Source organism: Danio aesculapii, chromosome 10, assembly GCF_903798145.1.
Source record: "Danio aesculapii chromosome 10, fDanAes4.1, whole genome shotgun sequence".
Classification (NCBI taxonomy): Eukaryota; Metazoa; Chordata; class Actinopteri; order Cypriniformes; family Danionidae; genus Danio; species Danio aesculapii.
Window position 1 is genome coordinate 2,080,690 of NC_079444.1, and position 16,735 is coordinate 2,097,424.

General features: G+C 38.7%; 2 protein-coding genes across 3 annotated transcripts; one reads left to right on the forward strand and one right to left on the reverse strand.

Moving 5' to 3' along the window:
- The first annotated feature begins 2,646 nt into the window (after positions 1–2,646).
- srsf9 (serine and arginine rich splicing factor 9) lies at positions 2,647–9,310 on the forward strand. 2 transcript variants are annotated; one of them, XM_056467348.1, is made up of 5 exons: positions 2,647–2,731; positions 3,760–4,122; positions 4,211–4,395; positions 8,380–8,552; positions 8,644–9,310. In XM_056467348.1, exons 2-5 carry the CDS (start codon positions 3,965–3,967, stop codon positions 8,863–8,865), a joined length of 738 nt encoding a protein of 245 aa, XP_056323323.1. In that variant the 5' UTR covers positions 2,647–2,731; positions 3,760–3,964; the 3' UTR covers positions 8,866–9,310. The 2 variants fall into 2 exon arrangements, with proteins under 2 accessions (XP_056323323.1, XP_056323324.1); XM_056467349.1 differs by having other exon boundaries at positions 2,652–2,731; positions 3,939–4,122.
- Positions 9,311–12,282: 2,972 nt separating this feature from the next.
- Positions 12,283–16,357, reverse strand: triap1 (TP53 regulated inhibitor of apoptosis 1). The gene is made up of 2 exons (XM_056466990.1): positions 16,091–16,357; positions 12,283–13,000 (listed from the first exon to the last, which is right to left on the reverse strand). Exons 1-2 carry the CDS (start codon positions 16,235–16,237, stop codon positions 12,923–12,925), a joined length of 225 nt encoding a protein of 74 aa, XP_056322965.1. The 5' UTR covers positions 16,238–16,357; the 3' UTR covers positions 12,283–12,922.
- Between the last annotated feature and the right edge of the window lie 378 nt (positions 16,358–16,735).

Here is a 16,735-nt window from a genome sequence, read left to right on the forward strand (position 1 = left end):
GCCATTGAGTTATAAAAATGTTGTGTTTGACCGTCTGCTGTTAAACACTAGCCTAGAGCACCGTCTGCTGTTAAACACTAGCCTAGAGCGGCGTCTGCTGTTAAACACTAGCCTAGAGCGCCGTCTGCTGTTAAACACTAGCCTAGAGCGGCGTCTGCTGTTAAACACTAGCCTAGAGCACCGTCTGCTGTTAAACACTAGCCTAGAGCGCCGTCTGCTGTTAAACACTAGCCTAGTGCGCTGTCTGCTGTTAAACACTAGCCTAGAGCACCGTCTGCTGTTAAACACTAGCCTAGAGCGGCGTCTGCTGTTAAACACTAGCCTAGAGCACCGTCTGCTGTTAAACACTAGCCTAGAGCGCTGTCTGCTGTTAAACACTAGCCTAGTGCGCCGTCTGCTGTTAAACACTAGCCTAGAGCGGCGTCTGCTGTTAAACACTAGCCTAGAGCACCGTCTGCTGTTAAACACTAGCCTAGAGCGCTGTCTGCTGTTAAACACTAGCCTAGAGCATCATCTGCTGTTAAACACTAGCCTAGATAATCATCTGCTGTTAAACACTAGCCTAGATAATCATCTGGTGTTAAACACTAGCCTAGAGCGACGTCTGCTGTTAAACACTAGCCTAGAGCGCCGTCTGCTGTTAAACACTAGCCTAGAGCGCCGTCTGCTGTTAAACACTAGCCTAGAGCGCCATCTGGTGTTAAACATTAGCCTAGAGCGCCATTTGCTGTTAAACACTAGCCTAGAGTGACATCTGCTGTTAAACACTAGCCTAGAGCACCGTCTGCTGTTAAACACTAGCCTAGAGCGCCGTCTGCTGTTAAACACTAGCCTAGAGCGCTGTCTGCTGTTAAACACTAGCCTAGAGCGCCGTCTGCTGTTAAACACTAGCCTAGAGCGCCGTTTGCTGTTTAACGCAAGCCTAGAGCACCGTCTGCTGTTAAACACTAGCCTAGAGCACCGTCTGCTGTTAAACACGAGCCTAGAGCACCGTCTGCTGTTAAACACTAGCCTAGAGCGCCGTCTGCTGTTAAACACTAGCCTAGAGCACCATCTGCTGCTAAAAACGAGCCTAGAGCGCCGTCTGCTGTTAAACACTAGCTTAGAGCGTCATCTGCTACTAAAAACAAGCCTAGAGCGCCATCTGCTGTTATAAACTAGCCTAGAGCACCATCTGATGTTAAACACTATCCTAGAGTGTTGTAATGAGCAAACAAAGAAAACAGATAGATTTTATGTTGAATATGTGTTGATTCTACGTTGTTCCAATCGACTTGAAATCAACATCGTTTCAACATTAGGTAGACAAACCAATTTGGCCGATTATATATTGAAAATGTGTGGATTCTATAACATCATTTCGATCAATTGAAAATCAACATCGATTCAACGTTGGGTACAAACCAATTGCGTCGATTTCAGGTTAGATTTGAATGGAGTGCCTGACATCGTTTCAACATTACCCCGATGAGCAAAACGACATTTAATCGATGTCGCGGATCAACATTGTTTCGATGTCTTATGAAAAGTTGATTTTAGGTTGAAATTATGTCATTCATCTGGGAATCTGGGTTTTTGTACGTTACGAACTTTTGTGCTAAACAAGTACTGATGATAATACAGTCTTTTATTGCTCCAACTTAAAAGGCTTAAAAGGCAACTTGCTCCAAATACTAGGCTTATGCTAGTTTTGTTGAATAAAACAAGCAAACAATGTTAATGAAATATGACAACAATATAACAGGTAGGGAGGATAATATATTTGCATGCACACAAACACACAGTCTTTATCAGCAATGCCTGTGAGATCACTTCTCCAACGTAGAAAAGTGATGTAAAATTATAATTTTCGTAATTCAAATATTTGCATACTGACCTCCGGGAAAACTCGGCAGTAGTTGTGATATGTGTATATATCTATAGCTCTGGATGGCCAGTCCTCCACTGCACCTTGGTCCCACATTCATTTCAAATGAGCGCTACCCTGTACTAAAATGGCGGCTCTATTGACACATTCCTTTCTTAAAACAATAGCGTAGGTGACATCTAATGTAAATATCTATGATTAGCTGCAGGCTAGCACAGAAAATCCGAGTACTGGGGTAAATTTAATTTCCATGTTTTAAAGACATGCCGCAGAAGAATTTAATTTAATGCAGTGCTTCTTGTTTGGTCTGATACCCACTTTATATCATATCTCAGCCAGGCTTTTTTAAGAAATCAGATCTTAAACGCTGCGGTTTTGTATGGGACAACAATTAACCGGAAGCCATAGCGCTGGCTGACTGAAATTAAAAGTCAGTGTGCATATACCCTAACAACATACTGAAATAAAACCTCCAGTTCAGACTTTAAAGTTTAGTCATTATGTGGTGTGTTTTTGTCGTTTTAAATAATGTTTAAAGTCTAAATTATTTTACAAAGCCACAATTATTTAGATGTATAAATCATCTTTATTTATCTACATATTTTTAATTGTTAAAGTAAGTAAATGTTGGCTTGGCAACTTCTATATTATTTATTTATATACTTATTTATATATTTAATTTTAGTTTTCTTTATGTGTTCTTGTTTCGTCCCTTTATTTTGTAGTGACGGGCTTTGGCCGTTTGGTGTAGTTGCTTGTTTTGTCCTGAAGGGGGCGGACCTTTGTGTCACTTCCTGATCCGGGGAGGGGAAGCGCGTGCGCTTGTTTATCCTGTGGTTTTATCACGAGCTGCAAATTACACAGGTAAATCAAACTAACAAATCCTCCAATATTCGACATCTATGCAGATCTGTGCACAAAGGAAAAACCATTGACACCATTAATCCATTGTGTTCGCTATTTTCCGAGCAGTTGCCTCAACAAAGGAGCTAGCAGCTAGCATGCTAAAATGATTGTGTTTTATTGTCTTGAAAATGTGTGCATATATTATATATTTCTAGTTCATGTCTGTTTATGTTAATATTACATATATAATATCCCAAATGAATGAATTTAAGTGAATATTTTGAATTGTATGCAGAATTAGAAGAGCTGAGGTATGCTAGCACTGTTAGCAGCTGTCATGGCTGCTCCTCTCATTTGCATTTGACTCCTTTATTGATAAAAGACTGTAACAAAAGAACATATATAACACTTTAATTTCCAAATACTCACACGTTTTATAGATATATTATTTATAAAGCTCGTAAGCTGATATCAAGAGTTAATTTATCAGGTATTCGAGTTAGCCTAACTCATAATGGCCTGCTTATAGCAAAACAGCTTAGATGCTTGTAACTGAGGTAAATTAGCTTTTATATTCGCACATTGGTTCATTTTTGTACATAGTGACAACTTATGACACGTTCCCTATGTTGTTTATCGTGTTACTTTGAATATTCAGTCTGAAATAGCATGTAAATATGACTTTAAAATATGATTAGCACTATTTAATTGACTGGGAACAAGGTTGTGCTTTTACAGTCATTAGCTGCTAATGATTTTCCTATTTAGAATCAGCAAATACTAATCTTATTAAGGAGAAAGTTAGAATGTGCACCGATATGTTTGTGCAGTATTAATAAATGCTAAATAATTTTCCAGTCCTCAGAAAAACGTATTTAAACTCCAATATGTCAAGACGAGAGGACAAAACAGCTCCTGTAATGACAGATCTCGCTTTGCATGTGGCTTGCAAACGTTATTCAAATGTTTGGTGATGGATTTGGGAAGCATCAGGCCCTTTGTCCTGCATGTCTGTTCACGTTGATTGATTCTCCTGTGTTTCTAAGTTTTCAGACTGTGGTCCTGAAGAGGATCCTGTGCTGGCTTTCTTGAACTCGACATGTGCTGCGTCCGGCAAAGTTTAGAGTTGTAAATAGAATTTTTTTGTAGACGGACGGACTAGAGTTTGGATGTTCTGAAAACACCCCTGACCTGGGAAAACCAAAAACACTCTATTTCCTCGAAGGCTGCAGGTTTTGTGGAGTTTAAGCCATGTCGGACGGACGGATCTACGTGGGAAACCTTCCCATGGACGTCCAGGAGAGGGACATTGAGGATCTCTTCTTCAAATACGGAAAAATTCGGGATATTGAGCTGAAGAACAACAGAGGCACCATCCCGTTTGCCTTTGTGCGATTTGAGGACCCACGGTGAGTCGCACGGCCTCAGAGAACACATGGGACGAGGCTTTTTCTGGTGTTGAACGAAAATTAGGAGCACTTTCCTCTCTTCCTCTAGGGATGCGGAGGATGCCGTCTTTGGAAGGAATGGATATGGATTTGGAGACTGTAAGCTGCGTGTGGAATACCCTCGTTCTTCTGGATCCAAATTTAGTGGACCTGCGGGGGGAGGAGGAGGAGGAGGACCAAGAGGAAGGTTTGGACCCCCGACTCGCAGATCTGAGTTTCGGGTTATCGTGACAGGTGAGTTCGGAGGTTGATGCTACAGCAAAAAAGTAAATAAATACATAAAAAAAGAGACAGATCTTTTAGCATTTGTTTACTCGCCCTCATGTTGAACACGCATGCAGATATTTTAGGTTTCTGCTACTCAGTTGAAATTAAATGTATGTCCCATTGTAATGTAATGTGTATTTATATATAGCGCATTTATTGTGTATGACCATACACCCAAAACGCTTCACAATGATGGGGGGGGGTCTCTTCACGCCACCACCAGTGTGCAGCATTCACTTGGATGATGCTACGGCAGCCACAGGACACCATCGGTGGGACAGTGACAGAGCCAATTTAGTGGATGGGGATGATTGGGAGGCCATGATTGTTAAGGGCCAATGGAGGAAATTTGGCCAGGACACCGGGGTTACAACCCTACTCTTTTATAAGTGCCGTGGTATTTTTAGTGACCACAGAGAGTAGGCTTGGGCGGTATCTAAATTTTGATCCCATCAAACCTCCTCTCTATTTTACCTCGGTATACGGCATAATAACAAAATTAAGACGTAAAGGCTCGTACCCACTGGGACGCTTTTCGTTTGCGTTTATCGTCGGCGTTTTACGAGACGTTTTTCCGCATTCAAACCCAAGCGATTTTCACTGCCGTCAAGCAGAAGGGTATGCAAAATCACTCCTTGACGTTAGATGGTGCTACACAACTTTAAGCTTCTGAAACCCCGCTAATAACACAGAAGAAGAGGAAGTTGAACCGCTTGTTGTTAAAGTTAGGGGTAAATCGAACAAGCACATGGTTCAAGTAGCAGCTCCAGCTCTAGCGATGAAGAAATAATTATTGTTCACCAGTGCAATAATTAGCTCCATGTTTATATCGCCTCTGGGCATCTTCTTCAATGTGCGCTCGCATTGACAGTTTTGTGCTTGAGCGCCTCCAAGTGCTGTTTACTGTAACTTCAGCAGCTGCACGTGAACAAACGTGCCAATCTGATTGGATGAGGTTTTGATGCGGTACGTCAAAACAAAAAAACTAGCATGAGGCGTTTCTTTAAAAATGACGCTTTACGCTTGCCGTTTTGCGTGTTGGTGTGCACGATCACATTGGCGGCCTTTATTTAGTCATGAGGCATTAAATGTTGACGGAAAACGCAAGCAGAAAATGTCTCTGTGCACGGGCCTTAAGGCTCAGACTGCGTCACCAAACTGTTGGCTTGTGCCTAAACCATTCAGAAACTGAATACTGTATGTGCGACCTTAGGTTCACGGTATTTCCATCTCTCGCAGTCAGTTTTTGTTGCACAATTTGCAAATGGCCTCGTCCGTGTTTACCTCGTCTCCCTTCTCGTTTGGTCAAAACCCGAAATACTTGCAAACTTCAGAAGTAGTGTTCATTTTTGAGACCGCTTGGTGTACAACTCGCCTCTCTTTCTCCACGCTGTCCCGTTGACAACCACACATACGCATTTTTTGGCATTAAATAAATCATATTTAATATTGAATCCTTGTCCCCTATATAAGTGCGTTGTTTTTATGACGGTATTAAAACTGATACCGTTCCTGTTTTTAGACCCTGCAGTATACCATATTACCGCCCAAGCCTGAGTCAGGACCTCGGTTTAACGTCTTATCTGATAGTCGGCGCTCACTGACAGTATAGTGTCCCCTTCACTATATTGGGGTATTAGGACTCCGACCGCAGGTTGAGCGCCCCCTTCTGGCCTCACTCACACCACTTCCAACAGCAACAGTTTCCCATGTGGTCTCCCATCCAGGTGCTGACCAGGCTCAGCCCTGCTTAGTTTCAGTGAGTAACCGCTCTTGGGCTGCAGGGTGATATGACTGTGGGAACTATCATTAAAGGATAGTTCACCTTAAAATAATCAATCATCAATCATTCATTCACTCTCCAAATTTTCCAAAAATGTTTGTGTTTTGTGAAGTTTTTTTTTTTTTTTATAGTATTTTGTTCCTGTTAAGGATATCAAGAGCTGATTGTTTCCAACATTCTTCAAAGTATCTTTTTACTTAAGAATTAATGGTGAGCAAATTAAAAACTGTTTTAAGGGATAGTTCATCCAAAACGAATGAAAATGAAAATTCTGTCATCAGTTACTCACCTTCAACTGATTCCAAACCATTATGAGGTTTTCTTTTTATTATTAAACACACAATGATAGATTTTTACGAATATTGGAAACCGGTAGCCACTGACTTCCATAGTAGGAAAAACAAATGCAATGAATGTTAATGGCTACAGTTTCCAGTAGGGCTGAACAATATATCGGTTGAGCATTGATATCGCAATGTGTGTACCTACAATAGTCACATCGCAGAATTAGATTATATATTAAAGATAAAGATATTATTTTTTTAAAAAAATCATTTTTACAAGCATGAGCATGTTATTTTACATTTGATTTTTCAATTTCTCTACTTGTATTCTGTCAGAGTGCCCCGAAAACCATAAAGCGCTGTTTATTTCACTTTTATTTTTGCCCTGTCTTGTTTATATATGCTTGTAATTGTTATATTGTTGTATTTGTTATTATATAAGATTTGATCATCGCAGTCGAACTAAACGAATACAATCTTTCCAAATAAATCTATTCAAATTATATTCATATCGCTATACATGTATATAAATATATATATATATATATATATGTATATAAATATATATATATATATATATATATATATATATATATATATATATATATATATATATATATATAAATACATATATATATATATATCTATATATATATATATATATATATACATATATATATATATATATATAAATACATATATATATATATATATATATATATATAAATACATATATATATATATATAAATACATATATATATATATATATATAAATACATATATATATATATATATATATATATATATATATATATATATATATATAAATACATATACATATATATAAATACATATACATATATATATATATATATATATATATATAAATACATATACATATATATAAATACATATATATATATATATATATATATATATATATATATATATATATGTAAATACATATATAAATACATATATAAATACATATATATATATATATATATATATATATATAAATACATATACATATATATAAATACATATATATATATATATATATATATATATATACATATACATATATATATATATATATACATATATATATATATATATATATATATATATATATATATATATATAAATACATATACATATATATATATATATATATATATATATATATATATATATATACATACATAGCAGTAAAACTAAATATTGCAGTATCAGATTTTTTCAATATCGCGCAGCCCTAGTTTCCAACATACCAACGAAACTTATCTTCATTTGTGTTCAACAAGATTAGTGTTATTAAATGACTGAATTTAAAGTTTGGCGTGAACTATTCCTTTAATAGCATTTTTATAATGTTTTTGGACTTTAAATGGAAGGACTGAAACCTTTCAGGAAAATGTTATGATTTGCAAAGGTAAATTATGAATGTTGAACAATAAGGCTGAGTGAATTATCACGTTAAACCACCGTGAAATTGAACTGACTGGTCAATATTGAATTAAACTGTGAATCACTGAATTGTTCTGGGGATAGATCACAAAAAAGGAAAATTACCTCATCATTTTCTTTGTTCTGTTCAGCATAAAAGAAGATATTTTGAAGAATGCTGAAATACACATTACCATCCATAGTTGGAATAACAAATACTGTGGAAGTAAATGGGTCCCAGCTACCAGCATACTTCAAAATGTCTTATATCAAGTTCAACAAATGAAAAACTGATAGAGGTTTTAAAAAACACACACTAAATGATGAGGTAGTTTTCATTTTTGGGTGACCCTTTAACACACACATGCTTACAGTTTGCTGTACGTTTCTCTAGGCAATGTGTCAATAAATATCCCTAAATGTTTTCCATGCAGGTCTTCCTCCGACTGGCAGCTGGCAGGACCTGAAGGACCACATGCGGGAGGCCGGAGACGTGTGTTTCGCAGATGTGCAGCGTGACGGTGAGGGTGTGGTGGAGTTCCTCAGGCGGGAGGACATGGAGTACGCACTGCGACGTCTGGACAGCACCGAGTTCAGATCCCACCAGGTACGACTCATCGTACCTGAAATGTACCTTCCCCATATTTTCTCGTATCATAAATCATGTATCTGTATGATTGTGTTTTTGTTTTGTGCAGGGAGAAACGGCCTACATCAGAGTGATGGAGGAGCGAGGCACAAGCTGGGGCCGCTCACGCTCTCGGTCCAGATCTCGAGGACGATACACGCCTCCATATCAGAGCAGAGGGTCACCGCCGCCCCGCTACCGCTCTCCCCCGCGCCACATGACCCGCCATAGCCCACCGTCCCGCCGGCCGCCGCTCCAGCACCACAGCCCGCCGCCGCGCCACTATCGATGAGCGCACCACAGCCCGTCACCACACCCTTTACGTCTCTTGATTTCGTAATTTACATTCCATTGTAGGAACCCGAATGGCCTTATTCATCGTTTATTTCATGGAGAGTGTGTAACCGATGCGCATTCGTTTACAGATGCTTGTCGAAGATCTGAAGATGAATAACCCGTTTAGTCCGTTGTGATTATTTACATGAGGCAACACGACGAAGGATGTGCTGTTTAGTGCTTTATCTGGTCCATTTCATAGACATGACAGTTTTATTACGTTGTGGGGGGTTTTATATATAATTTGAGCAGAAGGTCGACATTTTAAAGAGATGTTTCTTTATTGAATCTCCCCATGTGATTGTTTATTTTAATTTTTTGGTTTATTGTTCTGTATCGTGAGGATTGTATGCTTAATTTTATTTCTTTTTTCTTTTTTTTAATTAAAGCATTGAATCAGAGATACTGAATCGAGTTCTTTTTCAGGGTTTCCGCTTGGTCTTAAAGTCTTAAATCTCAAAAATCCTAATTTCAGGCCTTGAAGGCTGCATTTACACTGCATGGTTCGAGTGACTCAATTCTGCTTATATTCTCCCATGTGGCACTGATGTGGCCCATGTACATGTAAGCAGAAACGAATCACATGGATTCCAATTTACTCAAATCAGATGTGGTTCATATGTGGAAATTTATCCGATTAGTGTAAATTAGTCAAACTTTGATTATTCATTTATTATTAAATGGGCTGCACGGTGGCGCAGTGCGAAGCACAACCACCTCACAGCAAGAAGGTACATAAAGAAACAGAAGAAACTAGAAGTCTGAAAACCTGTAATCGACTTTGATAGTGTCATTTCTCTTCTTATGGATGAAAGTTTTCAGCTTTCTTATCGCAAAATATTGTTTGCGTTCAACTGAATCTCATGATGCTGGGGTGCTCAACCCTGCTCCTGTGCCGTTTTTCCAAAAACATTTAATCAAATTGGTCCAGATTTGGAAATTCTGGATGACCTGATCATACTTTTATGACAGTTTTTTAAAGTAACATTGGGTTGGATCACTGTGATCCAAATACCAAATTTCAGGATTAACAAATCCTGTTTACCAGAGCCTTAAATGAAACCGACAGTTGAGACTACTAAATTTTATATGTGGAAATTTATCCGATTTGAATCAGATCTGTGCCCTCGTGTAAGCAGGTAGATCAGATTTTAACCTGTCAATGCGAGTCGCGCGTGATTAAAAACCATAGCGAATGATGTCAACTCTGACGCTTTCATTTCAGAACAGACTTCAGCCGAGTCCCAAACCTTAAATCTCATACACGAGGACTGAAACAGCTGGCATATAGCACAAGTATTTAAGAATGTTAACAAGAGAGAGCGCAATATCCACCACGTAACCAACCTATATACAACTATTGTATACTGTACGTCCAGCCTGATCTCATAGGAAAACGTAAGTATTTTATGTTTTGATAGTTTAGTGGCTAATTCGTACGAGTTCCGTCGTACGTAATTGTACGATTTTAAAAAGGAGGAGTGGCACCTAACCCCACCCCTAAACCCAACCGTCATTGGGGGATGAGCAAATCGTACTATATTGTACGAATTAGATCGTATGAATTCATATATATATATATATATATATATATATATATATATATACATATTCATACTAAATCAAAAAGTTACGAATTGCCGTGAGATTGTGTTGGTACGTCACATGCATAAATCACGCCACTGGCCTTACATTAAAACGCCTACTGGTTTGAACAAAGCCTAGATTTGTTCTAAAAAACCTAGCCTAGGTTTTTTAAAGGAACATTGGGTTGGATCACTGTGATCCAAATACCAAATTTCAGGATTAACAAATCCTGTTTACCAGAGCCTTAAATGAAACCAACAGTTGAGCCTACTGGCTTAGCAAAGAACAACAGGTAGGCCAAATACCAGTGGCCACAAGCAGACATTATTTGCTTTAATGGTAATAAACAGAAACCCTGCAACCAACAAACATTAGACATTTATTAGTTTGTTCTAATTAAATACTGCTTGGATATTGTTTACTGTTGTTTAAATCATATCAGATGTGGCATGCTTCATATAGGCTTCAAATAATAAGGAATTTATCGTCAGTAACCTTTATGTTTGTGATCATACATTCATTCATTTTCTTTTCGGCTTAGTCCAGGGGTCACCAAACTTGTTCCTGGAGGGCCGTTGTCCTGCAGATTTTAGCTCCAACCCTAATCAAACACACCTGAATGAGCTAATCAAGGTCTTACTAGGTGTACTTGAAACACCCAGCCAGGTGTGTTGAGGCAAGTTGGAGCTAAACCCTGCAGGGACACCGGCCCTCCAGGACTGAGATTGATGACCCCTTGCTTAGTCCCTTTATTAATCCACGGTCGCCACAGCGGAATGAACCGGCAACTTATCCAGCATGTGTTTTACGTAGCGGATGTCCTTCCAGCTGCAATCCATCACTGGGAAACATCCATACACACTCACACACTATGGACAATTTATTTTATACAGTTCACCTATAGCGCATGTGTTTGGACCAGGGGTCACCAAACTTGTTCCTGGAGGGCCGGTGTCCTGCAGATTTTAGCTCCAACCCTAATCAAACACACCTGAATGAGCTAATCAAGCTTACTAGGTATACTTGAAACACCCAGCCAGGTGTGTTGAGGCAAGTTGGAGCTAAACCCTGCAGGGACACCGGCCCTCCACGACTGAGATTGGTGACCCCTGGTTTGCCTGTGGGGGGAAACCCACACAGAACATGCAATCTCCACACAGAAATGCCAACCAACCCAGCCGAGGCTCGAAGCAGCGACCTTCTTACAGTGATCCGATTGTGCTACCCACTGCACCACCGTGACACCCTGTGATCACTTAAAAAATAAAATGTTTTTAATTGTGTTCAATTCAAGAAATCACGACTGAATCCACCCTTCTGATGGGATCAGAATAATCCGGTTGTTTTGGATCAAATAGATCCCAATCTGACTTTAAAGTTTTGAATAACCCAAATGGCAAGTTTGATCCAAATTTAATATAAGATGGTCTGATCGTAATTCAAAATCCCTCTATTACTTCTGAAAAACCCATTTCCAAGATTTGATCCGAGCCGTCATCCAAAATCCCACCGGATTACTTGTGAAAAACTGGGCCCTGGAACATGGTTGAGCACCCCTGTCGTGAACCACTTGAGTTGTGACTATTTTTTGCATGAACTCTCCCTTTAAGAAGACATTTAAAGTACAAATGAAACCCAAACTAACCATATGACTTTAAAATCATCATCATCTGAAATCATTGTTCGCTCACAGTGTTAGTTTTGCGGTGATCAATTCATCTGTGCATGTCATTAAGAAAAAAACGAAACGTTCGCCTGTACTAAATAATATACATCACACATTAAATATACAATTCGTATTTAATGCCGTTAGATCGTGCATTTCATGAATTACACCTTCAGTTGGTTAGTAAAAGGCGTTTTATGCATGTTTGAGTTCACAAACAATCATTTGGCAACCTTAATTTGAAGTTCCAGACAGCTTTGATTCTCCTACTCATAATTTAAATGCATTATACATCTCCTGAATTATTTATTCAAATATAAATAACATTACACTCCCTCTGCCCAAAATGGTACAGTGCCCAAATCATGGTTATGGAAGCAGAAATAAAACAATCACCCTCATCGATGGTTGGTTTGCAATGAAAATAAAGCACCCACACTTCAACAGAACTGCATATGCCTTACTCGACATTAAAAATAATAATAATAGTAATAATTGAGGCACATGAAACCCAAACGCACAGCTGATTGAATGAACTGAATGCATTTCCCCACATGCCAAAAACGATCCCTCTTTCATAATGATTTAACAGGCAGGTAACCAAATGTAGAGTTTTCGGTCTCATCAATTACGCACTTAATAACGCACCAGACGTCCATCAAAGGTCAGCGATGCAGTCTTTGCGACCTGATGATGGCGTCACATCTGTCTTTCTCATTTTAAAACAAGGATGAACCAACATCGGTGAACACCAGGACCATCAGCTGTCTGCTTTCTCTCTGCTCGGGCCCATGAACTCCACACCTTCTATAGGGATGTCCTTCTCCTTGATGGCTTTCTGCAAAATTAAAGGGAAGATTGGTTTCTAGAAAGAATAAATACACCTTTAAATACTGATCAAATGCGAGCAGCTATTGCTTCTCATAACCTGACTATTTTTCATTTCACAAGGTTCCTTTTACAGCATCGATTATGTATTTTAATTAAAATATACACTGTTATTGAGACTTAAGCATTCGTTTAGTTGTTCAAGTGTTAAACGAGATGAAAAGCCATTTAAAAGCGAGATCAGCAGGCGAACACATTGAAAATACTATGGTAAAATTAATTTCTAGATTTTAAAGCTATAGCACAGAACAGTGTCACTTAATGCAGAGCTTCTTGTCGGATCTGAGACCCACTTCATATCTTTTCTCAAACAGGCAGTGAGGATCGGTGATTTTTAAAGAAACCAGATCTCAAACGTGGTGAGTTTATAATGGCACAACAGTTCGCAGGAAGCACTTGAGCTGGCTGACTGAATATTAAAAAGTCCCTGTGCATACGGAAAGTATTCAGACCCCTTCCATTTTTCTCTGTTGTATTGCAGCCATTCGCTAAAATCATTTAAGCTCATTTGTTTCCTCATTAATGTCCACACAGCAGCCCATATTGACAGAATAACACAGAATTGTTGATATTTTTGCAGATTTATTAAAAAAGAAAACCTGTAATTTCCTCAGTATTCAGACCCTTTGCTGTGACCCTCATATATTTACCTCAGGTGCTGTCCATTTCTTCTGCTCATCCTTGAGATGGTTCTACACCTTCATTTGAGTCCAGCTGTGTTTGATTACACTGATTAGACTTGATTAGGAAAGCCACACACCTGTCTATACCACAGCTTACAGCTCAGAGTAACTGAGAGACGGCCTGAAGAGCTCAGAGACAAAATTGTGGCCAGGCACAGATCTGGCCAAGGTTACAAACAATCTCTGCTACACTTAATAGGCATGGGACGATAACCATTTTTAAGGTATACCGCGGTTTGGAAAGGTCAGGGTTTTAAAACCGTCAATGTTCTGCAATAGCGTTCCTAAGGTATGTGTACTATTATTTTAATCATTTTTCTTTTAACTTGTTGTTTAGGACAACAGTATCTCCAGCATTAAAGATATCCAAAGATGTTGTTTTAAATAGTTAATAATAATAATAATAATATTAATAATAATAATAATAATAATAAATAGTTAATAAAATAAATGAAGACAGCGGAAGTCAATAATTCATTTGGACTCGAGTTCTTTAGCCTGACATGTTTACTGTTACAAATATTTGTATGTTTCTCAAAATAAAATCTATTGTGTTCAAAAGAGGAACAAAGTTTTAGTTTTTACCCCACGCATTTAAAAAGAATATAATTTAGAGCAGAAATCACAACACCGCGAAACCGTGATTTTTTTTATCCAAGGTTATCATACCGTCTGAATCTTATACCGGCCCATGCCTAGCACTTAAGGCTCCTAAGAGCACAGTGGCCTCCATAATCCTTAAACGGAAGATGTTTGGGACAACCAGAACCCTTCTTAGAGCTGGCTGTCTGGCCAAACTGAGCAGCTAGAGAAGAGCCTTGGTGAGAGAGGTAATGAAGAACCCAAAGATCACCGTGGCTGAGCATTAGAGATGCAGTCAGGAGATGGGAGAAAGTTGTAGAAAGTCAACCATCACTGCAGCCCTCAACCAGTCCGGGCTTTATGGCAGAGTGGGCTGACAGAAGCCTCTCCTCAGTGGAGTTTGCTATAAAAAACCTGAAGGACTCCAAGATGGTGAGAAATAAGATTCTCTGGTCTGATGAGACCAAGACAGAACTTTTTGGCCTTAATTGTAATCGGTGTGTGTGAAGAAAACCAGGCACTGCTCATCACCTGTCCAATACAGTGCCAACAGTGAAGCATGGTGGTGGCAGCAGCATCATGCTGTGGCTGTGTTTTTCAGCTGCAGGGACAGGACGACTGGTTGCAGTCGAGGGAAAGGTGAATACGGCCAAGTGCAGGGATATCCTGGATGAAAACCTTCTGCAGAGTGCTCAGGATCTCAGACTGGGCCGAAGGTTTATCTTCCAACAACACAATGACCCGAATCACACAGCTAAAATAAAGGAGTGGCTTCACAACAACTCTGATGGTTCTTGAATGTCCCTGACAGACCTGGAGAGGATCTGCAAGGAGGAATGGCAGAGGTACTCCAAATCCAGGTGTGCTGTGTGTACATTAATGAGGGGAAATTTACCTTGCATGAGTTTAACACAGAGTGAAAACTGTAAGGGGTCTGAATACTTTCTATGCCCACTGTACATCACATTGATTGTAAATGCTTGTGTTCAACTCCATCTGGTGACATTAATTCAATTTATCTTTAAACACTCCATGCAAAATAGGTGTAGAACAACTACAACTCATGGCTCGAGTAAAAAATACACCAATTACGAACGCTCAATATGACTATATATATATATATATATATATATATATATATATATATATATATATATATAAAGTTGGTTTTATGTTCACATATTCAGAATTTCCCCTTAATATAATTTCAGAAAAGCATTGTTTGCAAATTCTGAATGGTGAAATCATATTGGCAGCCAAAAACTCTCAAAGTACAGCCTTGTCCACAGTCCGTTTCCCAACCCTGTTCCTGGAGGCACACCAACAGTACATATTTTGGATGTCTCCGTTATCTGACCCATTAACTTCAGGTGTTGGAGTCTCTTCTGATGTTATGATAAGATGATTCAGGTGTGTTTGATTAGGGAGAGGTGGAAAATGTGTACTGTTGGTGTGCCTTCAGGAACAGGGTTGGGAAACACTGCCTTAAATAGTGCTAATGTTGTTTTGAAGTCATACTTCAATGTGTTTTCTGACCGAATACTCAAAGTACCAGGGTAAACAATATAGGGAGCGTGTCACAAGTTGTCACTGAACGAATGTCCGAATATAAAACCAACTTTAGGGCCGATACACACTGCTGCTGTCTAGATAGGGAGCTCAGTAAGGATTTGAAACGCGTCCTCGAGTGTTTCCGTGTCCCTAACGCCTTTGCGAGCTGATTAACAGATGTGACTGTTCATATAATACACGTATACACGGATCAGATGGGTTACCTGAACACACGTGTGGTATTTGTTGAATAACTCGCTGCAGGGATCCGCGCTTCGGTCTCCCTTCAGGAATTTCTCTGCAAACCAGCGGTTAAAGCACTGGTCATATTCGCGCTTGAGCTCGGTGCAGCCCTCGCCGACACTGTTCATCTTCACACTCCTCTCACACACGGTGTAGTGTAATAATCTGTCAGATGAGAGATCGCTGCTTATTACCAGATCTCGCTTGACTTTGCCGTTATGCCAACGGGCTCTCTTTCGTGTGGCGCGGGATTATGACGTCACGGAGGCAGTCGCATTTAAAAGTCCTCAGGGCAAAACGGGACTTGTGACAAATCATTTCACGACCTTTAAAATAATTGTGCTAAGCTAAAATTTGAAACGTACTAAAGTCAGTTTTTAGTGAAAAAAATATTTAATTCTTTAATAAAGAAACATTAATAAAATAGTAAGAGATTTTTATACGGAGGGCACATTCATGAATAGTTTTTTTTTTTTAAAGTTTAAGCTATTTAATCATATAACCACATAAAAAATCATATTTAATGTTTTTAATGTAAAAAATGAATTTATAAATGTAAATATATTATGTCAGCTCTTATAGATTCACGAATTAAGAAGTTATTATTATGTAATATGTTTTGGTCT